At 35.5% G+C, this 27,202-nt stretch overlaps 1 protein-coding gene and 1 long non-coding RNA gene across 7 annotated transcripts in view; one reads left to right on the forward strand and one right to left on the reverse strand.

Annotated features, from left to right (window-relative positions):
* The window catches only part of LOC141424042 (uncharacterized), a 24,965-nt gene extending 20,285 nt beyond the window's left edge, over nt 1-4,680 (forward strand). The window contains exon 3 of the long non-coding RNA XR_012448848.1: nt 3,907-4,680. This is a non-coding gene — a long non-coding RNA (uncharacterized lncRNA). The remainder of the gene's footprint in view (nt 1-3,906) is intronic.
* Nucleotides 538-27,202, reverse strand: part of Dse (dermatan sulfate epimerase) — a 66,012-nt gene continuing 39,347 nt past the window's right edge. For 4 of the 6 annotated variants that reach the window (XM_074076034.1, XM_020176018.2, XM_074076030.1 and 1 more), the window contains 4 exons: nt 12,264-12,517; nt 9,153-9,392; nt 6,889-7,096; nt 538-4,879 (listed from right to left, as the gene is read on the reverse strand). In XM_074076034.1, the coding sequence (XP_073932135.1) occupies nt 3,124-4,879; nt 6,889-7,096; nt 9,153-9,392; nt 12,264-12,517 (2,458 nt within the window). In that variant the 3' untranslated portion in view covers nt 538-3,123. Of the gene's footprint in view, nt 4,880-6,888; nt 7,097-9,152; nt 9,393-12,263; nt 12,518-27,202 lie in introns of those variants that run through there. The other 2 variants (XM_074076048.1, XM_074076054.1) reach the window with 2 other exon arrangements.

A 27,202-nucleotide genomic window follows, 5' to 3' on the forward strand; every position in this document is an offset into this window, starting at 1 on the left:
AATGTCACATTCTTTGTGAATGGCTAGTGAATTTTTTTTTTGTACTGGGGTTTGAACTCAGGATCTTGCACTTGCTAACTAAAGCACTCTTCCACTTGAGCCACATCCCCAGTCCCTTTGGCTTTATTTTTCAAAGAGGGTCTTCCAGTTTTGCCCTAGCTATCCTATTCACATTTCCCACATAGCTTGAATAACAGATGCCTGCCACCATGTCCAGCTATTGGTTGAGATGGACTCTTGAACTTTTTCCCTGGACTGGCCTAGAACCACAATCTTCCCAATCTCTGCTTCCAGAATAGGTGGGATTACAGACATACGCCCCCACATTTGGGCTATAAAGAACTTTGTAAAAACCCAATAAGCTATAATGTAAAATTTCCTTTTAAAAATACATTATTAAATGTGCAAAATATTCTGCTAAAACATTCTAATAATCTTAAAACATGTGGTACTTAAAAACCAGGACTAAAATATTTGTGGAAGAATTTGATATTCTAGGTAATGTGATAAATTTTAATTATTGAAGCAGCCCCAGAATAAAGTCTTTCATCTGACTTTATTAACAATGACAATAATGATTTCACAAGAATGTTCTCTCAGCCAGAGATAGGTCTCATTCATCGGCATGGTTGTTCATGAGCTAATCAGCTACAAACAAGAAAAATACCCACTTCCACCACACACACACATACACACTCTTTGAACTAATGATGCTCACATTTTCTTTAAGGTTAGGACCCAAAGCTCTGCCAGTCCCTTGAACAACAGCTTCCATGTTAGCCAATGAACTTGAAACACTCTTTTCATGGTGAGCAACACTGAAATACACCCCATAATTGATTATTCCCTTTCAAGGGAGATTTAACATTGCTTGGCTTTCTTTGAAGATTCAGAGTCCCTTAGTTTTACTCAAATTTGCACTGTCCTAATACAAAACATGCCTCATTTTGAAGAGCTGTGATTTGTTTTAGCATTATTTTTCACTTAAACCACTTAAAAATCACTGTCTGAAGAAAAATTTCTTTTAAAAAAGTGAACGAAAACAAAAATCCACATTCACCAGGAAGGGGGGTGGGTGGGTAGGAAATGCCATGAAATTTGGATTTATTTTGCTTTAAAGATACATGATTACCAGATTTTTAAAAATTACTTTTAAAATGAGGTAATATGTCAGATTGGATCAAGCTATGGTAATAGACCATCTACCCCTAACCTAATGAAAACAAAAGGAAAACTGGATTTGGCTATCACTTGGACATTTAATCTCTGTTATAAACTATGCCTGAGTTTTGGATCTGAGATCAGGTTTTCTTGGTAGCCTCAGAGATATTTTCCCTTTTTTTTTTTTCAAAATTTCCTTTTGATCATTTCAGACAATTCGTCTTTTTGAATGAGAAAGAGTAGAAGGAGCAAAGTTGAATGAGGTTAAGTAAATGGAGAATCTGTCAAATAAAGCAAGTTTAAATTCCAGTAAGAGCATCCATGCAGGACAAACGGAAGCATTATTCTTTTGAAAACATTATTCTTTTAAACAGTGTGTAATGACATCCTCCCTAGAGACTTTTCATGAGAAAATACTTCCTCAGAAGTCATTTTCTAGATTCCAAGTATAACGAGCAAAGCACAGTTAAAAGTCAACTTGTGTTTTCTTTATGTAAAAAGTTTCAAAATTAGAACTGAAAAAAAAAAAAGTACTGACAGGAGTGTCTGAGTCGTTTTTGTTACCCACTGGTACTTTCATGAACCGTTAAGTACAAGTAGAAAGAAGACTCACTATTATTACCTTAGACCTATAAATCAGTGAATGTATCTTTACTCTAAAATTTACACCACATATTCTATTTTCAAGGGAGAAATATATCAGACTCAAATGCACTGAATGTAAGAAAATTTTATTCTTTAAATTCCTTGCAAGTATATCACTTTCTTATGTTCAAGCATAAACTGTGGCTCATACTTCCAATATTCTGGGTTCCTGTTACCTCCTCAGAACTTGATTGCAAATAACTATGGAAACCTTGTTTGTTTTTTTAAAAAGGTTAATATTAAACATCAGAAGTCAGCTTTTGTTTTAAATGTTTAAAATATGTTTAAACAACAAAAAGACAGATGAGCAGAGAAGTTACTTCTTTTGAATTGAACACTACTTTATAAGCTCAACGAATCCTTGTCCAAACAAAGATCTCTCTCCAAAGATTTTGGAAAATATGAATAGATTTTGAAAATAATGGAACACAGAAGAAACACACTAGAGAAAAATCAGAAGTATGATCTGTTTATTTAGCAAACTAAACTTGGAGAAAGTTTTCTATTAAAAAAAACTTAAGAATCAGAATCATATCCAAATTTTAGATTCCCCATTTTCTTTGGTATTGAAATTCAGGATATAAAATATTTTATTTTGAAAAGTTTGGATCTACAAAAGTTTTCCACATAAGGAAAATATAATATTAAGTTATCTGTTATTGTCTTGTTCATCGAAAATCTAATAAATGTATAAAAGCTACAATTATATGATTTAAAGACCAATACCATCAAGGAAATTCTCATTTATAGATATGTTTCCTACTGGAAATATATTTTAAGTTTCTAATGGTCTTTTACCATTCTTTTTACTGTGTTATCTGTATAGTCATCCAGTTTCTGAAAACAAAACAAAAAAACCTTGCCATTCATTTTTAAAAAGTCTGTATACCTTGGAATTTTGTGTTTCAGTCTTTCCCATAATACACTATCTGGAAATTGCTAACAATATTAAATTAATGAGATAATAAACTCAATTCAATCTTAATCTTTTTTTTTACATCATAGCAAGAACTATTACTTAAAAAACAGACATTTTTATTTCTTCTAAGTGTATATTATATAAACTGCTAACTCAGCAAAGCAAAACACTTCCAGATACACCAGGGGAACTAAGCTACTCTTACTTCTTGGATAAATGGATAAATTCTTTGCTTGCTCCAATTCTGACTTCTCCATGTCCCTCTTTTCTCATGTGAAAATAAGAAATGAGTTAGAGAAAAAAAAATCAGTAACATACTGGGGCAATGAATTATTATTATTATTTTTTGCATAGACTCTTGTGATCATAAAATGATCAAGCACTTTATAGCTTCAGTGCTAACACTGTGATTGGGAACAAGATGAGTACAACCACAATAAAATACAGCTATCTATTAGAAGGACTGCATAAAGACATCTTTGGCCATGTAGGCTCTGGGCCCTCTGGAAATAAGTCAGTTGCATTGCCAACATGACAAAGAAAATTGCAATGTTCAAAATCAAGAAAAGTCTGGTGTATGAAGCAGACAGTGACGGGGCTTTGCTGTGAGTAGCTGTCACTATCTGTGACTGTCCAAACCGGCCTTTTATCAAGCCCCCATTTTTATGTTTTTCATATGTTACATCTACAAAGTCTAAAAGGTCTTTCATTTCTTCATCTTCATCTATGGGTAGTTCTTTCTGTGCCAAAATTTGAGCCTTCTGTCGAACCTTTTTCTCATTGACTTCAATCTGTGCAAAAATATCAGGGACAGCATCCACAAATTTATAGCGTTTTCCAGCCCTCCTATTTTTCTTTGACTTGCTTTGCTGCTGCTGCTGTGATATGGCAAAAATCCTGTCAATGGCCTCCTCAGTCTGTCTCTTATCTGAAAATCTCAGCAGGCGCTCAGCAGTCTTCCTAAAGCTGGCTGTATTCCGGACTCGGGACAGGATCTGCTTCTCCAGCAGCTGGAACACTGGCTTAAAATGCTGCAGGTTCTGTTCCACAATAGCAGCATAGTCCTTCACCTCAGGGATAGTGGTGCTCTTGATGGCTGAATTCTGGTCAAACAGAATCTTCTGATGATCTGCAATGACCTGTGCAAAGGCAGACTGTCCTGTGGTCTCACCTGTCCACAGGTAAACTGCATAGGCATGTTCAGTGGTGGCTATGAACACATCCAGTTGCTGAGAGTCTCCATGGATGCTGAAGCTCTGAACATCTACAGATGGCCCTATAAAGAGGTAAGCTGCCCTGGTGATGGGACTTCGGAGGTGCATAGTAACATTCACATAGTTTGTCCCATTGTAGGGATAGCCCCGAGGGTATGTCACTGAGGCAAAGGTTGCTTTCTCACTGTAGCCAGTATCATCCATCCAGTACATTTTATAGAGACCATCTCGCTGCCTGATGAAAGCCCCATGGACGCCATCCACCACTGTCTCCTCAAAAGGAACATCCACATTGTGGAAGAAACTTGCTGCTGTCTGCAGGGGGCTCTCCTCTCCCAGGTGTATTTGGTCCACGAGGAGGAGCAGTTGTGGGTGCAGGAGGATAAGATTCCTCTGAATGTTCTTCAGGTTGAGCTGGGGGTTATAAGCTCCCACACCTTCTCCTTGGATAAAAACCACCCCATCTTTCTCCACTGCTGCAACCACTCTCCCCTGACAGCTAGCTGCCAGGTCATGCTTGTATTTTGACCACTTTGATGAGCAATCTTCTGTGACCTGACCCTCCCAGGGAGAAAAGCAGCTCTTCGACACGGCTGGGGAAAACATGAGAACGTTGTTGAAGAAGGTATACTTTGGCCCATAGAGAGCCTCAGTAATGAAAGGCACGCCATTAGGAGCAAAAGTAAATGAGTTTTGATCAGGATGTTCATGTCCTGCATTAAAATTTCTCCATCCTTTGATCCAATCCTTGTATTTGTTCCTGTGGACAATGTCATATATTGCACGTCCCCCAAGTTTTCCTGACTTGAAGGAAAGGAAAGATCTATTGATTTCTGCAGGTAGTGCACTTCCGTAAGTCACAACACCCCAGTCTTCAAAATAATGCAATGTAGGGGTACCAAAATCTGGAGGAGGCACTGATTTCAAGCTTGCATCGTACCTGAAGGGATGAAATTTTAAAAATTAAATAGGTTTCTGATGGAAGTAAAAATAACCCACCAGAACTGTGAGGCCCCATGGTAATATGGCTGGAGAAACAACACACAAATGTTACCCAGAGTACTGGCAGGGTCAACTATTAGGGACATTTCCGAAAACACAGATAATCAGTATGCCCAAGGGGAAACCACTAGTGATTGGAAAGAAGTGTATATTCATAACTTGGGATCCTTGGGTTTCAGACAGAAATGATTTCTGCTGCTAATCTGTACATGGGCCTTCCACTCTTGGCAGTTTTGGAGCTGCCACCCAAATTACCGGGATTAATAGATTTAAATACTTCTAGGGAACCTTGAGCTAGGATTTGGACTCCATTATTAGTCTTGAGTTATAATGAACTATTATTCTACAGGAACTGGTATTATTGAATGTTTGGTTTAAAATCAGTTCATCCTCCAGATTTCTCTAAAAAAAAAAGTAAATTAAAATAGGGTAGCACTGGACATATAGATAAAATTTATTGCTAATGGCCTATCTAAGAATATAAATGGAAATTCCAGGAAATATTGGAAGGTCTAAAATTGTGGCTGTTACTGCCCAGCCCAGATTCAAAGGATTGACTTTGTGTTAATCTGCAGATGATGCTATTTTTCTTAGACAATAAATGGTTTCTTCCTTTAAATGCTTATTATTAAAGCAATATTGTACTCAGCATTAAATTTTCACAGTAATTAAGAACACAGGCTTTTAAATCATAAAATATCCAAAAATAATGATGATTGCTTATTTTTCATAATTTAGGATATCTGTCTTTATAAAGCCATATGATTTACTGCTGATGGGAGAAGAATACTCACATGGTTGCTGTTACACTTTTGCCTAGTGAATCAATCACCTATGGCAGAGTCAATCTTACCAGTGTTTGATTGTAGCCATTTCACTGTTTTAGAGTCTCAGTTTCAGACCATCAGAAATCATGTCTCTATTAGAGTCTAGCACAATGTTGGCTAAATTAATGTGATTTAAAAAGTACAGATACAAGATGAATGGCCATCCTTCTCTGAGTTTTTGGTTGGTTTGAATATTCCTATAAAGACAGATTTTTAACTAAGTTTAAGCAGCATTAATCTGACTCCTATAGTCAGCTTTATAGAACTCTCTGGTTGCTTACTTATGGGTGAATGAAAACATTATTAAGTAATATTTCCATACTCCTGAAAGATAAGCAATTGTTACATATTAATGTGTTTAGTTCATCTATAAAAGTTTTAAAAGTACTGGTGAAACTCGATATTTACTAATTTACTAATAGTTTTCTCCTTAATTGTTTAAACTTTGAAAAAAAGAATAATGAGAAGCAAGCTATTGACAGCTTATTTTGGAGTTGAAGGGAAATTTTAATAGCTTTGAAAGACAGCAAGGATTAATGATTAACTGGTCCCTGTAATTTTGATTTTAACTTACTGGATGCCAACAATATATTTGGCAACACTTAAAAAAGGAGACCCAAGCTTCTCCTTCTGTGCTTAAAAGATTATGGCAAAAAAAATTACACGGTCCTTTTATTACCAAAGTGAAGCTGTCAAACACCTTTTGAAAGAGTAGCATTAGAAAATTATAGTGCTCCAGTTACCAAAACAAAATATTTTACTGCTTTTTGTTTTTGGTGTGACTAACAGAATAACCAGGTCTAAATTTTGTAATTTTCTCCTTATATGATTTCAAAAATGATATAAAATCAAAGCATGCTTATCTATGAAACAGTACAAACCTAAGACATCTTTAAGAATTGCAAATAGTAATTAGATCTTAGATGTAAAGAAATGTTGCTAACAGAGTTTCAGACACTTATAGGAGTTGAACTGAAGCTGTACCACACTTAGGTAACATGGAGAAGGGGTTTTAAAAGAGCTTTAGATTAGCTTTCTTTTTAAAGGCAAAGAATGAGTACACAGCATGAATATTTCTCTGGGTACCACTTCCTTTGAAAGCCAGCACAATCTGCCATACCAGAGAAATTCTGTGTGCAGAGTGCACCAGCGCTGCCCTTTGGATGGTGTTCCTGGACCTTCTACCACACGGTTCCTTCTGATTTGGTCAGCCAGCCAGTTTCCACTGCCATTACGCATGACAAATTTATCCAGGAACACTAATTGGCTTTCTGGACCATAAAACCAGTTGTAATTTGAGTCTGCAATTGCCACAGTTCTTTGAAATCCTGGAGAAAGAAGTTTTTTAAAAATTAAGAGAAGTTTAAAACTGTACATTCCTATAAAATTCTAAACAATGATTTTCAAAATTAGAATTATGTATCTTAGATAAAAAAATAAAGAAAACCAGGATATCCATATTTTATCCTACGTCAACCAATCATAATCCCCCTGAAAGTTTCTTATAAACTTGTGTGTAAGCTTGAATTTGTTATGTGGCAACTTGTCATTGTTAACAGATGTGTTACACTTATTAATGCATACATATCCTGGTACTTCTTCATTAGTTTCCAAGTTTCATTTTATGAACAATTAGATTTGCATCTGTGCATGGATATCCTTTGTGAATGGCAAATTCCTGAACCTGGAATGAGCACTAGCTTTGCCTCAGCTCAACCCACACTCTAGGCTAAGATAATAGCAGAAGGAGCTTCCAATAAAGTAGAGGTTATATTAAAATTCAGAATGAAAACTTAATTCCCAGAAAAGATTGTAGCAGCATGTCCTGCTGAAAGTTAAAGAGAGAAAATACAAGGGTCATAGAGCCAAGTATCCTTGTGGGAATAAGGAAGAAAAAAAGCATGACCTCATATGTGACAGGTGCTAGTGAAAAGGAATGGGAGAAAACACTGAAATAATAGTCATTGCCAGAATATCAATTGTAGCAAAAAAAAAAGAAAGAGAATGTAGTACAGAATAGATTGAAAAAACACAGAATCTCTTCTAAAATGCTACCATAATTATATTTACATAATTTATAGCTAATGATTTTGCTTTCTAATAGATTAGTAAATGCTCTTCTTAGTAAATCTTATTATAAAATATGGTATTCTAAAAATCACAATTTAGGTCTGAGTTCCTTAAAATCAGAGAATATGTTTTATTCCTCTTTAAATCTTCTGCCTAATTACAATGCCTGTCCAATAAAAGTTTGCTGAATTAATAAACACAAACTCATACGTGTTCCTCTTGGAGGTGTTCCTATTGCCCCTTCCAATTTAAGTGGCCACATACAACTCAGCAGACCCAACCTCAGATGATTGGCTGTTAGATTTCAGCTTAAATTATAAAATTCTGGGAACTTTTAAAGGTCCTTTGCATTAGATGGCCTTTGATTACCAAGATGAACTGCAAAACAGACCTCTTCTGTATGTTTAAGAATGAGCAATAAAGCAATACAGTTCTGAATGTAAGTCTAAACTAAATCTTAAAATGGTGATTTTGCTCTGTAGTGGTTTTTGGATGACTAATCTAATTAAAGAGACTCTACCTAATCCTTATTATATAAGCAGAGCAAAAAAGATTTTTAAATACTGAATTCTTTGTTGCAGGCCTAGAATCACCAAACAAAAACTGTTTCTCAAGGGGGTAAAAAAAAAATCCATCCTGATAAAAATTCACCTTCTAAACTTTTCCTAGTATGCCTGTCCTGTTTCAGAAATGAGAGTTACGAAGCTCTTTCAGAAATGAAGAAATAACTAAATATCACAACACACACACATTTTAGAGCCAATTTTCTTAGAAGGGTAATTGGAAGTTTTATAGTTTTATAGCAATCTTTTTGTTTTGTTCTTATATTCTATACCATTTATTTCAATGAAATAGTTAAAGTACCAAAGTTTCAACTCAAATATGTAGGTATATTCTTTCATTTTGAAAGACTATACAGTTTGGATGAAAAAATTTAAAACCTAAAACTATAATAGGAATGAGCAGGAATCACAGAAAAAGGAAAACCTAATTATTTAGATTCATGTAAATGAGTTTGAGTGTTCAAGCTTATATACACACAAAAATAAAAATACTGTAGAGTCTAGAAATTATATTTGGCCCATTATGTTCCAAGCTTTATATTAATATTTAAGTCACAAATCATGTTGGCTCCCCGAAAATGTTCTGGCTACATGAAGCTCTTGAATTTTCTTTGATAAAAAAAAAAAATCTCTTTAATTTCAATATGACAAATCCCACAGACCTCCTTTCTTTTCCTAGTTGAGCCCATTTTCATAATTAGAGGAAATTATAATAGTGCAGTGCTTTCCCACTTCTGACTCTTCACTATACCTGGCAAGATGGTTCTATACATAAATGCAAAGTGTTGTTTAAGCCATGGGTGGCCAAAGTGGTTGATGTCAAAATGTCTCTGAACAAGAAACATGTACTGGAAGAGGGATCTAGTGGTGTAGCTGCCATAGGCAACTCCTTCATAGAGGGAGCCATCCGTCACCTCTCGGAGTAAGACCAGAGATTTCTCCATGATGGTCAGAACTTGTTTGGTCCACAAGTAGGCCTCTTGAAGGTACCCTGAAGGATGTAAACACATGCAACCAATGACTAATGGCTATAACAAAATTTTTAAAAATAGCCCCCTTCCCAAAAAAAATCCCTCTGAGTTATCTAAACAGTTTATATTATTACAAATTGCACTTTGTAAAATTCTTGTCAACATTATAAATAACATCCTGTTCTTCCAGGTTTGTAGTGAGTCCATGATGTAAGTTAAGAAGTTCTTGGATACAGGTCATTTATTAATTAAATGAAGATAAGTCCTTAAGTGAGTGTCGAGAAATTTTCCAATCTTTAATGAACTAAAACTAGATCACATATAAGGTCATACACAGCATGAAACTTTGTGTGTAGAACAGGACTTACATACTGAGATTTCTTTTATTTAATTTTCCTAACAACTACTTGGAAATATTTTTGGAGCTATCACTTTGCAAAACTTGCACCTTTATTTTATAAAATTTATAATAAGCTGTAAAATACTATAAATGCTAAACAGCCTTCAATCAGTACACTTATCCTTTATGTGCTTTAAGATTCCAAGGAATCTGACAAGGCAGCACAGCGGGGCTGAGAAACCATTAGAATGAAAATTTAACGACAAAAAAAATCAGCTGGGAGTCATGAGTCTGCCAAAAATGAGCTACATGATTGTGCTCAAGTACTTCTTCAATCTTCCACATTTTTCATTCTCCCCACTGAAACTCCTAGGGCTAAAAACTTTTATAAAATCTTTTGGACTAGGAAATGCTAACTTTCTAGAATTCTGTGCTTAGTTAACAATAACATTTCTAGTTTACACAGCACTGAACAGTCTTCCTTAATCCTTTTAACAATCCAGTATGCCTTGTTACCACAAAATTACAGAAAGGTTGACTAGTTTCAGACCTCTGGCACATGACTCAAAAATGAACAAACTGTGACCCGAACTTGGGACTTTAAATTTAAGGTTTGCTTTGTTTCATTTAGACCTTTTAAAACCATACAATGCCTGGGGATAATATTAAGCTCACTGCCTCCTAACATGGGTGCAGCCTATTGCTTTAGTCCCACAAATGAGTGTCATCTCAGTGCCGACTACTCTACCTTGGCCTACACAGTGGGCCCAGGAGCCACCAGTTCTGAGACTAGCCCCAGGTCAAGCCCTGGTCCCCCAGGTCATGGGAATAGCACATTTCTCAGGCTTGGCTGTACAGATGTGACTATTTCTGCATGCTGGCTCCTTTTGCCACCAGCCCTACATCAGACATGCCAGCCTTCTCAACAGTTTTCCCTTTCCATTCTCTATTTTTTATCTTGGAAGTCTGATCGTCATCTTTTTCCTCTCTGTGTCTTTCATCTCCAACCAGATAGCAATGTGGCTGAAGGCTAAACCCTCTGTTCTGAATCATGTACTACACGATTCCCCTTGTTCCTTCTAGCAACCCTCTTTCTGGCAATGTATACCAAAATACTTTGTAAACTAAAAACTTCTGTCAGTACAAGGTATTGGATATTGTTCATTAAGCTTTTTCTCTAAGACCTAATTAAAAGTGATGGTTGGTTGAAGGGAGAAAGCTAGATTAGAGTAAAATCTGTTATTGGATAAACTATAAAATGTTAATTATTTCTTTTTTTCAAATCAGATTGTTAAATTTTGTCTTTTTTATTATATTATTGTTGTACAGGGAACACATTGTAACATTTGCCAAAGTTCTTACAAGTTGAATTCATCTTATTCATAGCATAGTTGAATTCATCCCCTCCATCGTTCTCCTTTATCTCCCTCTCCTTTCATTACTGGGAGTTTCAACAAGTCTTATTTTTCCATTTTCATACAAGAGTACGTAATATTTCCACCATATTCCCCCTCTAATACCCTTTCCTTATATTCTCCTTCCCACTTGTACCACCTCCAGGCAGGACCCATTTTACCTTACCGTTCTCTGTTTTTAAATAAAGACATTTTTTTTGTTTAAGATGGCTATACAGGAAGTTTCATTGTGACATTTCCATGTATACATGTATTATAATCCAAATTGGTTCATCCTCCCTATTTTTTCCTTTCTATGTTAGTTGCCTTCTTATCATGATTTTAACAGGTTCAAAAATTCTATATTCATTCTTGTATAGAAAGTACATCAACCATATTCACCTTCTTAACTTCCTACTTTTACCTGCCCTCTCCCGTTAGCATGACCTGTTATGCTATTTACTTCTTATGGGGAATATAAACAAGAGTTAAATTCTTTTAGACTTCCAAACTCTGATTATATATTTAACATTCTAATAACTTGCTGTGATCTTACAGCTGCTTTTCTCAGATTCAGTCTTAGTCATTTATAGATTTCCACAGGAGTTATAATTAAGTTAGGCTTAAAGAACAAAGAAAATGCAAACTTGGCAATTATGTAATGTGTTAAGGCAAAGTAGCTATACAATCCACAAATTGCATCCAATTTTAGTTGAATGATCTAGTCTGTTTCAAGGCTTTAGAGAAAAAAGTGGTGCTATGATTTACATCTATGTGCTAAGAATATTCATTTCAAATAATAAAACATCTGTTTAGCTTTCAAAAACCTCATTTACTCCAAGTTATCTCCATTGTAAAAATTCTCTGGAAAAATAAATATTCATCACTGATCTTGTGTTGTATGCATATGGTTTGGGACAATTACAGGCCACAATTAAATAACTTACAAGCTAATATAACTAGCAGAAATTAAGGAAGAAGTGTTCCTTAATTAACTAAGAGAGGCCTCAGGTATTACTGCATCTCATAGGCTTAGTTAGGATCCAAGTATGAACATGTACCTAAGAATAGCTGTAAAAATGCTTTTGTTCACGACATGACAACTATGACTAATGTCAGCTCAGGCATCACCCTGGCTGTGATGAGATCACACATACCTTGATTCATCAGAACTAGGCTTCCTGTGAGTAAAGCCATGCAGTTGGTGGGCTGGTGATTGTGCAGGTACTGAAATCCCCATCCTCTCCTGTATGAAGTTTCATACATATATCCTGAGGCATTGGCAATCACTTCAAGAAACTTCTCCTGTTGTGTCTTGCTCAGGTAGTTGTACAAGAAGTCATAAGCAGTGGCAAAACCTACCAGGGAGTGAGCAAGTGGGACTTCATCCCAAGGAGCATCTTTCACCAACCTGTAAAGAAAAATAAACCAGGGAAATGAGGACATCAGGGCTCACAGTTTCATCACTCTACTTAAGTGCCTACTTCTCAGAATGAAAAGGCACAAATGAAGACAAAATCCAAGAGGTTTAATGATATGGAATCTACTTCCCTCCACATTAGACATAAGCATGAAGTCTGTCTTGTGAAAACTACAGAGTTAACACTCTTTTTCTCCTGGGATTCTAGTAACTTTTAAGAATTTTTGCTTTAGATTTTTTTTTTAATTCTTGATAATAGAAAACACTTAAAGACATATAAAGCACAGAATATGTAGTGGCAAGGTAAAATTCCCTTAAGTACCACTCCATAGGGCTTTCCCCTCCCTGTCCACCTGCATAAGAAGCTCTTGTCTCTGGCCATTATGGTCAACACCACAATGGGAAAAGTGGCTAAAGACTGACGCGACTGTGGGAACTGATTCTACCTTAGAATTCCTGCAACTCTTTCTTTCCTGTAAAATGAACTGTATTGCCTTTAACGCATTTCAACTATCTTTCAGAAAGTCTAAAAGCTATTCCTTCTGTGAGGTATTACATCATCATTTTCTGGGGAGCCAAATTTCTGCTAGTCTAGCTACATTTTTCTACAACTGTTTTAATAGTGTGTGGCCTACATTAAACAGGAAGCAAAAAAGGATCTTCCACAATCAGAACTGTAAGGAATTATGCAGAAAGCCCTCCTCATCTGTTCAGGATGTATCTGAGTAATCTCTAAGAAAGGGAAACAAATGAAGAGTGTACTATACCTCCAGAGGAGGAAGAAAGCCCTCAGTTAGGGATTAAGCTAAATTAAAGCTTAATGTTTTATGTTATGAAGTCTGTTTGCCAATTGAATGAGGCCTCAATTTCATTTTCAAATTCCTAAGAAATAATACATAGATATATATAGGTAAAATCATTAATATATACTGATATATTTAAAATAATGACACAGGTACTTCTTTATTAAGGTAATAAATACCAACATTTAATAGCAGAGATTCTAACTGCCATGATTGTTAAGTGCTGATGAGCACTTTTGAGATATTTGTAACAACTGCAATGCAATATGAAAGTATCTATGATAGCTTTTTGTAACAAAGTTAACAGCTTCTCCCAATACTATTGCAAATGATTATCCCTATTCAGGATAAAAAAAATGCAAACCCCACAGATCTTAGGTTAAGAATATTTTTAAGTATTCTGAGAGACTACCTCTTCCAGATTTATGGAAATTTATGCTAGAGAAGTGATCCTGGTCTTTTCCTGCTCACCCCATCAGAATTTCAATATTGACCCCCAAACAACATTTCATCTCCCTTCCTTGCTTTTCTGACCCCTTAGTACATATATGTGTGTGTATGTGTGTGTACAGAATTTAAGTACTATAAGGGCAATTTTTTCCCATCTTTGTTGCATCTAAAATTGGATCCCCAATCATAGGATAGTGTATGGCAGATAACAGACTCTCAATAAATATTAAAAATGAAAGAACAAGCCTGTTAAACCAGGCCACACTGTTGACAAGGATGATGTGATCATTATGAAATCAGGTATTTGGAGGAATCCTTTTGCATTTAGTAATAATTTCAGCATTCACTTAGTTACTCTGGTGATACAGCTTGGTGCTAAAAAGACTAAGATTAATGAGTTTCTTAATCATTTGGTCACAGAAAAAGCTGCCTTGCTCTAGCAAGTTGGCTTGCCAGCATGTGTACTATAAATAGTGAAAGTGTGAATTAATTCCCTACTTCTAGGAAAAAACCAACTCAGACTGCATGCTTACTGCCAATGAGTTGGGAACATTTCTTCAGTAATGCATGGTAATTGGTGAGCCAAACAGAGGCCAAGTTATTTGTTGCCCAGTCCTGTGTCACTGTACTATGTAATGATGCATCTATAAATGTCAGTATATATACTGGGCCATGATAGTACTGACATCAGTGAAATGCTACCACTGATCAAACCCTCAGTAACCAATGAATTCATTTCTATAGACAATAGAACATTTGACATAATTCTCAAGATTCATAAAATATTATAGTGAAAAGTTCTTTGAAAATTTCTAGATCTCCACAGTGCTTATTTCAAGCAAGTTCCAGTTCAACAAGACACTGGCAACATTAGTAAAATAAGAGTTTATTGTTCTTCTTCTGGTTCATCCAACATTATTCTAAAAGCTGACCTGTAAGAGTTATATTTCTGATGGATTACTTAAATTCTTTACCAACACAGTTTCTACTCAGCATCAGATGCAAAGTTTAATAATGAAAGAGACTATATTGTATAGTCATGGTAACAAAAGAAATTTGCTTCTAGCCTATGGTTGGCAACAGAAAAAAAAAATCTTCAATATGATCCTGACCAGTGGTTAATCAACTCACTAGAAAAGGTACTTAAGTGAGAAATATTAAAAAATTAAAATCTAAACATTTATGAATTTTTTTTCAACTTAAAATACATTTACACATGTGCACACATTCACAAAACTTTGGAAGGCATATCAAAACCTGTTCTTTGAATAGGGGTCTATGGTGTAGTTTCATTCTGTTCCTGCAAAGGACATACCAACACATCAGAATTTCTAGCTTTGGTTTCTTTATAATACAGGAAGAAATTAAAGATATTTGTGAAGGAATACAGAATATTTCCAGAGTTTTGAGATTTTTCACCTTTTACAAAGCTCATCCACACTAAATCATGTCAGCAATGTTTTTACAATAAGTTGCTCCAAAGCATTCACTTAGTTTTAGAAACATTAACTTTTTTTGAACTCATACTTCATCTGTTTACATAATATGTAATTACAGGTATCAGTGAAACTGGCATTAATAGGCCACAGAACAAGTGGTTAGCTCAGCTCTTAGGGTACTGAAACACTTTCCTGATGTAATCAATGAACACATCAACAAAGATGATTTATTTTCATACAGTATAGCAACATGTGTCAACTTTGGAAGACAGTAATAACTCAGTCAATAAACATTCAAAATAGCAAAGGTATGATGTTACAGAACCATAAAAAGGTAAAAAAGTCAATTAAGTATAAAATGATGCCAATGGATTTGTAAAAGAGCATAAAAAGTTAATCAACATGGTTTTAAATTCCACACTGCAACTAATTTTTATGGAATCACCCTTGGTCTAGTTTTACTGTAAAACTGAAGAATGTTCATAATTGTCTGAAAAGATGAAAAAAAATACTCCTTCCTTTTCAATCATGTATCTGTGAGAATCTGTCATTTTCATCACATACTTCAACAAAACACACTGCAGCAAACAGAATGCAGAAGCAGACATTCAAGATTTGCAAAAATGAAAAACAACCTCTTCCTTCTCACAAAGTACACTGTTTTCAAAAATTTTTTTTTCTAAAATGTTATTTATGTTGACATGCGATGTATTTATTTTACTATTTTAATGCTATAAATATGAATAAATACTTTTAAAAGTTTTCAATTCACAATGCGTAAATTCTACTAAATATAGTCCAAATAAACAAAGCTCTTTGATGTCCTCATTCTTTTCTTGGGGGGATGATACTGAGGTTTGAACTCAGGATCTCATGTTTACTAGGCAGGTATACTTGAGCTATGCCCCCAGCCCTCCCTCATTAATATAAGACTATAAAAGGGTCCAGAAAGTTGAAAACTATTGGCTTAAAATATTTTCAAAGGTGAATGTATGTGAACTAGAATGACCTGAACACAGAGGAAAGTATTTATTACCTGAGTTGGAGGTTAAGGTGTTATGAGAGAAAGAGAAAATTTACCACAAAGTGGCATTTCTGTGAAGTAAATTGTGATCATTAAAGGAGGAAAAAAAAGTATAAATTTCTTACCAAAATTTAATAGCCTAGTTAATACAAATTTTATTATAACAATTTTATGAGTACACTGTTTCCATTATCATAAATGCTTTCTGAATCATCTATTATGTACAGAGTATGACCATAGGAAATCTAAGAAGTTTGTATTAAAATAACTATCTGTAAAATATTAGTATATATAGAACAAGGTTCACAGAATATTGTTTAAATTTCTGTGGTATAGTCTTAGTTTGAGTTGGGCTACCATAACAAAATATCATGGAATGGGTGGCTTAAACAACAGAAATGAGAGAAGAGGCAGAGACAGAAGAAGGGGGACAGAGAAGAAGCATGTACTCTGGTGTCACCTTTTATAAGGGCACTAATCCCACTATGAGGGCCCCACCCTATGATCTCATCTAAACCTAACTACCTCCTAAAAGCCCCATCTTCAATAATGTCCTCACTGGGGGCTGGTGGAGTGGCTCAAGTGGTACAGCATCTGACTAGCAAGCATAAGGCCCTGAGTTCAGGCCCACTTTGGGTATTAGGTCTTTAGTATAAATTTTGGAGGGAGATGGAATTCAGTGCATAACAGCTATTTCACCTGAACAAATTCTTGGAATGAAAGTATTTAAAATCTAAGAAGGGCCAAGAGATCACTGATACTTATTTAACCAACAATATATAAGAAAGAAATACTAGAAGCTTTCCTATGTATAGGTATGTTTTCCATATGTAGATATGTTCTAATAGCCATTATTTGATTCTGGATTTTTTTTTTTTTTGGTGGTGATACTGAGGTTTGAACTCAGGGCTTTGTGCTTGTTAGGCAGGTACTCTACCACTTAAGCCATGCCTCCAGCCCTATTTTCACTGGTTATTTTTGAGATAAGGTCTTCCTTTTTTCCCAGATGAACTATGATTCTTCTATTTCATACTTCCATAGCTAGGATGACAGGTGTTTTTCTAAGGAGGTGGGGTCTTGCAAATTTTTTAGACCAGGCTGTCTTGGAACCATGATCCTCTGAATCTCAGCCTCCTATGTAGCTGGGATGACAGGCATGCACCACCATACCCAGGTATTGGTTGAGATGAGGTCTCATGATCTGTTTGCCTGGGCTGGCCTGGAACTGTGATCCTTCCAGTCTCAACCTTTGAGGTAGCTAGGATTACAGGCATGAGCCACTGGAACTAGGCTTAAAATCTAGGTATTTTTTCAAGTGTGTTTAAATGAGGGTCTACTATTTGTTAGATTTTTCCAAAAAACTAGCAAAACTAAGCTAAAATGACCCATCTTCTTTTTAACCTTGTCAGAATAACACAAAATAGTTTTATAAACCTATAAAATTTTTACTGTCATAAAATAGAAGATTCAAATAAAAAAATTTGACCTTCACTAGTAACAGAACTACAAATTTTAGAGAAAATGAAATAGGCTTAAAAAGAATTTTAAAGTTAAAGTCAGAGCACAATAATGAACTGTTTAAGAACACCTTGCTATAAACTTCACAAGGTAGGGTAGCACCAAGTCCACATCTGTCAGCTCTACTGCAACTGTGTCTCCTTAATGTCATCACAACTCTGCCTAGGCCACACCATGAAAGTAGACCAAAACAAGGTCAACTCTATTTGTAAAATCTAAATTAGTCTACTCATTCTAAAAGTCTCCAGGATACATAACCCGATAGAAAACCATTTAGCTTTCAACCAAATGTGGTTGGAAGTGGCCTCCAATAAGTTAGAGGAGTCATGCATTACCTCTCCTTTAAAAAACATGACTAATGCAGTAGTGATTCATTGATCTTTCCTCCATTTAAAATGTGAAAACTAACCATGAATGTTAAATGTCAATAATATGTTCAACTTTGTTAAGGAATTCCTATAAAATTTAACCAAATTAGGAAGAGAATTTCTAATCTGCATGCCCTTGACTAAGAAGCACACCAGACCTTCATAGTGATTTGCTGGGAACAGCAGAGTAAACCTGGAATATAGAGATATGTGCCCTAAAGGGCTGAGAGTGGGCAGCAATCCAGGCAGAATGTTTGGCTAACCTCTGGTCTGGCATAGTGTCCATATTCAAAGTGTTTGATTAGATGGCTAAGGTTGGTACCAGCATTACAAAGCAAAACACAGTATTTATAGTTGGGAGGAAAGAGAGATTATACTTACATTAACTAAGCACATAGTACGTGCCAAGCCCTTCATGTGTCATCTCATAATCACAACTTACTTAAGATATTACATCCCCATTTTAAAGATCATGAAGACAAAATTTAGACTGGAAAGTAACTTGTTCAAAATCATATAGTTAAGTTAAATGGTGGAGCCAAGAAGGAATCCAGACCTATCTGAATCTAGAATTGTTTTTGCTTCTTTATGATGCGGGAAGCACTATTCTTTCAAAGAAAGTCATCAAGTTTACAATAAAAACCCAGAAGAAGAAAGTGGCAGAAGGGCACTTTTGCTAAATATAACAGGTGTCTAAGCCCTGCTATTTTCATGACACCAAGACTATGAGATTTTAAAAAAGGAGTGGACATTAAGATTCTGTGGCCATATGACTGCTCTGGGCCTATCTAAGGAATCTGAGCCACCAGTCATATAGAATTCCTAAAACAAATCTTCCTCTACCCACAGACCTCTGATGCGCCTGTGGTTCTAGATAAACGGCTCTAGGTAGGATTGACTCAGGGATGAAGAGCCTGACCTGTAAGCTCAGAACCTTCACAACTTAAGCTGATTAACAAGTACCTCTTCTTGACTAAACTCTAACCAGGCTCCTCTGAACCTTCCTCTCACCTAGCCTCTACCTGGATATATGAAGACTTTTTAAAAAAATGTTTTTAGCCAGGTGCTGGTGGCTCAAGCCTGTAATCCTAGCTACTCAGGAGGCAGAGATCAAGAGGATCATGGTTTGAAGCAAGACTCTATCTTGAAAAAACCCTTCACAAAAAAGGGCTGGTGGAGTGACTAAAGGTGTGGGCCCTGAGTTCAAACCCCAGTACTGCAAAGAAACATTCAGAATCAATGGAGGGGGAGAAATGACCCAAACATTGTATGCACATATGAATAAAATAAAAATTAAAAAAAAAGAATCAATGGATTCTATTTTTTTCTTTTTTATTAGCACATCATTGTCCTGGGGGGGGTACATTTGACATTTACAAAAGTTCTTACAATATATCATAGTTGAACTTACCTCCTCCCTCATTCTCCTTTATCCTCACCCCCCACTTCCTGAATATATGAAGAACTGAACGACACTATAATAGTTTCTAACCATATCAAGGTCCTAAACCCTCGTGTTTCTTAAAGTGGCTACATGAGAAACTCAAAGTTCAAAAACAACAAAAAATGTACCGTTTGTTCCTGTGAATATTTGAGGATAGAGTCTCTCTCTTCCAACCTCTGTGAGAGGACAGAAACCTACTTTTGACAATAGCCAGCTAGTAGACACAGATGACCTAACTGCATGTACACAGACTACCCTTTGTAATTTTTCACTTTCTTAGTTCTACTAATTCCCCAATTGCTCCTTGTCCCTTTAAAAATACCACTCACCTCTCTACAAACTGAAATTCAATTCTGTTTACACTAGACTACTTTAATTATTGAAACAGCTATTACTAATTAAATCTGTCCTCAACTTTAACTAGAGGTGACTGGTTTCATTTCTCTTTGACATTTTCCAGGTCTAGCATACGTAGACATGGACAATGAGCTCTTCTTTTTCAATGTCTACTTTTGAAACAAAACTACTTTTCTTATTTGGAAGTAATTGCCAGAAAGATTACAGTATGACAAAATGGTAATTGACATCTTCAGGGAAAATAATTTATCAGCCCTGAAATATAGTAATATAATATTATTATAATAATATAATCTGTATTTCTATATTCATTAAACCACCAGATTTAATATAGAAGAACACTACCACTTAATTTCATTTAATATAGAAGAACACTACCACTTAATTTCATTTAAAAAATTAAAATTTAAGATAAACTAAACAGAACACTTTTTTTGCTTAAATAAGGAAAGGGTGAGAGTGAATGTGGTGGGAATATTTGTACCCAGGTACATAAATGGAAAAACAAGACTGTAGAAAATATTCCAGGAATGAGAGGGAACAGAGGGATAAAGACAAATGATGGAGGGGTGAATTGAACTATGATATTTTATAAGAACTTTTGTAAAGGTCACAGTGTACCCCTGGCAAAACAATAAAAGAAGTCTGGGTGATCTGAAGAGAAAATGAATTGATAAATGTCAAAAGTACCAAGTTAATGAGAATACAACTTACAGTAGTGATAAATGGGAAAAGGCATTGCCATGTCACTATTCTGATGTTTAATCCACTGACATGAAGTCCCAATATCCATAGATTCAAGTGGCTACCCAAGCATGACCTATTTAAGTGGAATCAAACAGCATATATCATTATAATCCCTTTAAATTGACCAAATGAGTTCTGGCTAGTGTTTACCCTAGAAAGGTATGACGGAAAAATATGAAAAGATTATTTGAATATGGTAAACAAACAAACAAAAAATCCAAAAGATCTTTGTTTTGGTGGAATTGCAGAGCTCAAAATACAGGGTTATAAGCAGGATTACATGTCAAATTTTAGTAACAAATCTTAAAAGAATCTGTTATTAATAGAGAAAATCTGAAACCTGCAAGAGGTCTAGGGGAGAATAACCCATATTCACCCACACTATTCATACAAGCATGATCAAACAATTTTTCCATTAAAAATAGCTTGCTATTTTATGTTTGATATGTTTTATTTACATTTATATGTGTAAAGGGTAAAATATGCTTCAAAAAGTTCATTTGTGCAAATTATTGATGCCATCACTTCAGTCAATGACAATGCAAGCATCCACTGATCCCATGAGAAGTCGTATCTGGAAATAGTCAATTTGACTGTAAGAAAAAAAATTAAAAACTCAAAAATAGCAAGGATGAGGAATGGTAGATAGCCCTTACAAGGATGAAAACATGACTTATAAATGTTAACTCTGAGAATAACTGATCAATTATAATAATTGCATGAGTTTGTATGTATTTAATAACTTTTTGAAGTTCAACATAAAGTTTATAACATGTAATATTAAAAACATGCCATCCATTTCAAACCTAGCATGATACAAGAAGGACAAAAATCTGTGACCAAGAGTAAAGAGCTAAATATTCTGACATCAAGTATTTCCCAAGGACAAATGTTTAGCCAAACTGTCACCAATCTTCTAGTGGAGTCAAAAAGGGTCACCCTTCCCCACAAGCACAGAGTGTATAATCAACTGTTTAGAACCTATGGTAGGCAGAATAATGGTCCTCTCAAAAATGTCCGCATCTTAGTCCCCAGTATCTAAGCATACCCTACCTTCCATGGCCAGTTTTACAGATATGATCAAAAAACCTTGTGATGGAAGATTATTCTAGATTATCCAGGTGGACCCAATCTAATCACATGGGTCTTAAAAATCAAAGCACCTTTCTTGGACATGGCCTGAGAAGATGTGACTATGAGCTGTAATCATAAAGATGTCACATGGTTGGCTTTGAAGATGAAGGAAGGAATGTCTATGCCTCTAAAAGCTAGAAAAGGGCAGGGAAAAGAATTCTGCCCTAGTGCCCCCAGAAAGGAACGCAGCCTATTAACACTTTAATTTTCACCCTAGACCCATGTTCAACCTCTACAGAACTGTAAGATAAATCAGGAAAGTTCATGGTAATTTGTTAACAATCAGACACTAATATAAAAACCTCATTCCTATATAAGAGTGGACAGTCAAGGACTACTGGACATTTGAGGAAATCCCACAATAAAACACAGAAAACAATTGAACAAAATGATTAATGAATCTGGGGAAAATTAAATTATATAGGTCAAATAAAAGTTCAAAACAAACAAAATGGGCCCTTGAAAACACAATAGCAGGGGGAAGGTTTAGGAAATTTTGAGAAAGGAGAAAAATGAGAAATGAAAGAGATAACAGGAGAGAAAACTAGGTCAAGAGGTTGAACATCTGGATAAGAAAACCAAAAACAGAAAACAAAAAGAGAAAGAAGAAATCCTAGCTTGAAGCACATAGATGAAAACATACCCGTTCCAAACCAAGAGCTATTATCCTGTAACTACATAAGACTGTTGACATAAAAGACCCTAAAAGTTTCAGAGTGAAAAACCAGGTTTCATTAAAAGCATCAGGAATCAGTGGGATCAGACATCTCCATAGTAACAACAGGAAGCTAGAATACATGGAAAGAATGCTTCCAAAATTCAGAGAATTTTCATGTAATTCCACACCCAGCCAAGTCTATCATTTAAGCATGAGGGCAAAATGAACACATACAGACATCCAAAGTCTCATGAACACTTTCTCTGGAAAACACTAGATAATTTCTCTACACAAATTAGGATATATATGGCAAATGAAAACAACAGGGGACCAAGACTTAGTATGAAAGCAAAAAGAACAAGGCAAGAGTAAGATAATAGAACCAGCACTTAAGCAATCCAGTTTACAGCAGGTCCAAAAGCTATGGCAGTTACTTCAAGATCAACTGTCAAGAAAAATGTCTTAGGGATAAAGAAGAAAGATGGAGGGGATGAATTCAAGTATGATATATTTGATATATTGTAAAAACTTTTGTAAATGCCAGAATGTACCCCCAGTACAAGAAAAAAAATATTCATGTATGATATAATTGATACACTGTAAGAACCTGTGTAAATGCCACAATGTACCTCTACCCATTACAACAATAAAGGAAAAAAATATTAAATTAAATATGAATGAACTGAGAGAAGATTTACATAACTGGGTAAGAGTCTGGCTGGTAATGAGTGACAACCATATAGTAGAAAACTAAGCAAATAAAATGAAAAAGATGCTATTAATTGTAGAGAAAACAAAAAGGTGTACAGAAATTGAAGTCATCATAGCATGTAATATGGTCAGTTGGCAATGGTTTTTGCCTTGTTAAAATATTCAATTCGATACACATCTTACTAAAATTATAATTTGTCTATAAAATACAACAGAACTAGATTGCAATTAAAATGCCCACATATTTGCTTAAAAGGAAGAGATGATACCATCTAAAAGCCAAGGAATGCCAAGGGTTACCTACAACAACCTGCAGCTAGAACAGCAAGTGGCAAGAGACAATTTCTCCCTTGGAGCTTCCAAAGGAGCCACCCTATTGGCAATCTTGACACTTCTAGCCTCCAGAACCATGAGAATGTTGTTTTAAGCCACCAACTCTGTGGTGCTTAGTTACAGCAGCCGTAACAACAAATACACTGACCTTGAAGAATGTGACATTCCTGCTTTCCAGTACCTGCCCCCCTTCTCCTGCTACAGCCTGAACATTCAATGGCTCCCATTTATCTTAAAGTGCAATGCCCTAATATACTGATAACACAGCATACAAAAAAGGCAAAGAATTACCTGAAGTATGAACTTTTAAACTTGAGGGGCACTTTAATAATGGCAAAAAACTGGGATCAAATTACTAAATCTTTGTGTTCTCTTGCTAAGAAAATATCAAAACCAAACTGAAGCATTCCTTAAAGTTCAAGTATATAGTAAGTGATATTTTACTTCCTTTTATAGTTCCCATTGTAAGGTCAATATTTCTGCTTTGTCAATATGCTTTATAATGGCTTTGCCAAAGTTGTATATAGAGCTTCATAAAATCCAGTCCCCTCCCCCCCTTTTATTTTGGCAGTACTGGGGTTTAAACTCAGGGCCTCACACTTGCTAGGCAGGCACTCTATGTTTGAGCCACTCAGTCAGCCTCATTTTTGTGTTGGGTATTTTTGTTTTGTTTTGGTGGGACTGAGAATTGAACTTGTGGCTTCAAGCTTGCAAAACAGGCACTCTTATGCTGAGTATTTTTGAGATAGGGTCTCATGAACTATTTCCCCAGACTGGCTTTGAACCTGAGTAGCTAGGATTATAGATGTGACCCACCTGCACCCAATTTTTAGAACAGTGAATGGATGATGGCTAATTTTATTCTGGGCACCAATAGGAAACAATGAGTTGCAGTTTATTCCATTCAGCCCTGGAAACCTGAAACGTAATCATCAACAATAGACATGCACTGCTTCTTAGTGAAAAAAGATGCTTCCCAGTACATTTTGGGAACAAGCATTCTAAACACTAGAATTATAGAATAAAAAGGCCACTCCAAGACTGGTACAGTCCCCTCAATGGAGATTTACAAGAAGAGGGATATTAAGATGAGATTCTCTGGAAAGGAGTCATATTTAACAGAATATTGGGAAGAGTTTTCAAACTATGGGTTTGAAGTGAATATAAAGAGTTGTGACCAGCACATTTTAATAGAAATTAGTAAAGTATAATGGAATGAAATAGAAAACAACAGGAGTACAGAGCATGACTTAAATGTAAGGGCAAAATAAGAAGAAATAAATATGAAACTCCAGCAATAGAAATGAACAAAAGATTGAAGACCTTAAGTGCATGCTTTTTGCCTGCTGGCCAGATAACTAGAACTATCTGCATTATTTATGCAGCATGGGGTTTTTACTATTTTTACTAAAGATATCTCTTTTTGGTAATGACAAATGTGGTTTGTTTGTTTTTTTTTTAAAAGCCTGGTTTTTAAATTATTTCATGTCTGGTCATGTTGAGATTTTTAAGAACGTCATTTTAAATTTGCAATAAAAGTTTACAACTTGATTTTTTTCAAAACAATAAATGCAAGAGCTATTTTGTGAAATTTTAATATATATGTATAGGTATATAAAGTTAATTATGTAGTTGTTGCTCTACGAACTTTGTTAATGTGGGTTGTCAGTCAAGAAAGGTCTGAAAGCCACTGTCTTCAAGGACAAATGTGATACCCTCTAAGTAAATATACCTGGCAGGCAGAGAGGCCCCAACCAGAGCCTGCCTTGGTGGAAGGAGCTGGGCTGAAACCCTGGCTGCTCGGGTGCTCTCTAGCGGAGGGTCTGGTCTGAGTAGCTTGAGAGAAAATCCAGGAAGGACCCCAGGAAACCAGAAGGTACTGTGAGATGTGAAGACACTAACTGAGCTCAGGCAGTCAATTAGGAAGGGAAACAATTTTTTACTATGTGAAGAGAAAAAAAAAAAGAAAAGCATCCCTTCCCCGCCTCCACTCCCAATTTTTGTTTTTGGCTTAGAAACAGTTTATATTCAAGAAAGATCGTTAAATAGGGCTGGTGGCAGCACCCTGTACCAATATTATTTATTCTGTCCTGGGACACAGTTTCCAAGAGTACATCTTTAAAAATAGTTTGGCAATAGAATTATAGCATGGAAAAAAGCAATTGAAAACTTCTTTGTGAATGACAAAAAAAAAAATGTTCTAGACTGTACTGTTCATATGGTCACAAAATAGAATAAACTTAAATTATGAGCCAAATTTATAAGCTATCTTCAAAATACATTAAACATTTCCCCAAGTTTTAAATCTAGAGTTGTCTGTCATAATGAAAATGGGGGTTGACCCTAAAAGCTGAATGAAAGTTCATTCACCCATCTTCTCTGACCACATGACAGGCCGTCACAGAAAAGCAGAGAGCAGAAGTTTAAAACTGAATTCACTCATATTTTAAAATTTTTCCCATGTCAACAGGCAAAGAAGGTAAAATAGTCTATAAACTTCATGTGGTTTTAAAAAACTGTTGTCAATACAAGTCCCTAGGTTCAAGCATTTAGTACAGGGAGAAATTAAAGTTAATATAAAAATTTTAGCCACATGTATAGATCTTCTTTGTTCTTTTCTCTTTCCCTAGAGTTTTTCTTTGATAGTGAATTCACTATAAATGAATCATAGATATGAATTAAAAATTGCTTATTAAATTCTTCTAAGTCCAAATCAACATCTACACTTCATTAAGAATCTTCTTTTCTTGGGCTGGAGGCATGGCTCAAGCAGTAAATAGCTCCTGCTTACCAGGCGCTAAGACCCAAGTGCAAACCCAAATTTTCCTTTTCCATCTTAGCTTCAGAAACAGCACAATTCACTCAATCCAATGCTTCCTTCTTCATGACCTGAATGATGTTTCTTTTGGTCTTCAGCTCCAGAAAGGGATCTAAGGATGCCCATGTGGCTTTAGCGCTTTAACTTTTCTTCTCATTCTTTTAGCTATTATTCACTGACTTATGGTAGAACCGACCTTTTGATTAAATTAAAATTGACCTTTGAACTTCCCTTTTACATCTTTCTATCATCAACAGCAACAATGTATATTGTACTTGAAGGCATATTTTATACTGAACTTTTTTTTCTGGTGACAACTACATATATGTATATATACACACATACTTACATAATGCACACATACATGTATTTTTTAAAATCACAACACACCCACTGGAAAACAGGAAGTAGCTAAAAATAAAGCTTGAGAGATGTGAACTACACATCTTCTCTAGGGCCCACAGGTACATCAATATACCCAAAACCAATCCCTTTATTAGCTTCCCCTACAGCTCCAAGGGCTAAAAGCTCACCGAGAAGTCCAATCATCTCCTCAGCATCCCCTGAAGAAAATTTTTGTCTCCTTTGGTCCTCAGATACAACTCAATTCTTACAAATGGTATTCTTTATCACTTGAGGCTATTCGAGGTTCTCATCTGGATAAACACAAAAGGTCTAATAACTTCATGGCTTGGTGTCTGCAATATATTACATGTGGTCAGAGATTCTTCCTAAAACACAAATCACTAGCCATTTTCATCCCTAATGAGAGAATAGCCACCAACCACTATGTTTGTGTCTGAGTGATCAAAACTGAGTCAGATCAATCTTCGGTGTCTAGATGTCAGTTTTCAGGAAAAAATAGGGATGGA

The sequence above is a fragment of the Castor canadensis genome, chromosome 1 (assembly GCF_047511655.1).
Source record: "Castor canadensis chromosome 1, mCasCan1.hap1v2, whole genome shotgun sequence".
Taxonomy (NCBI): domain Eukaryota; kingdom Metazoa; phylum Chordata; class Mammalia; order Rodentia; family Castoridae; genus Castor; species Castor canadensis.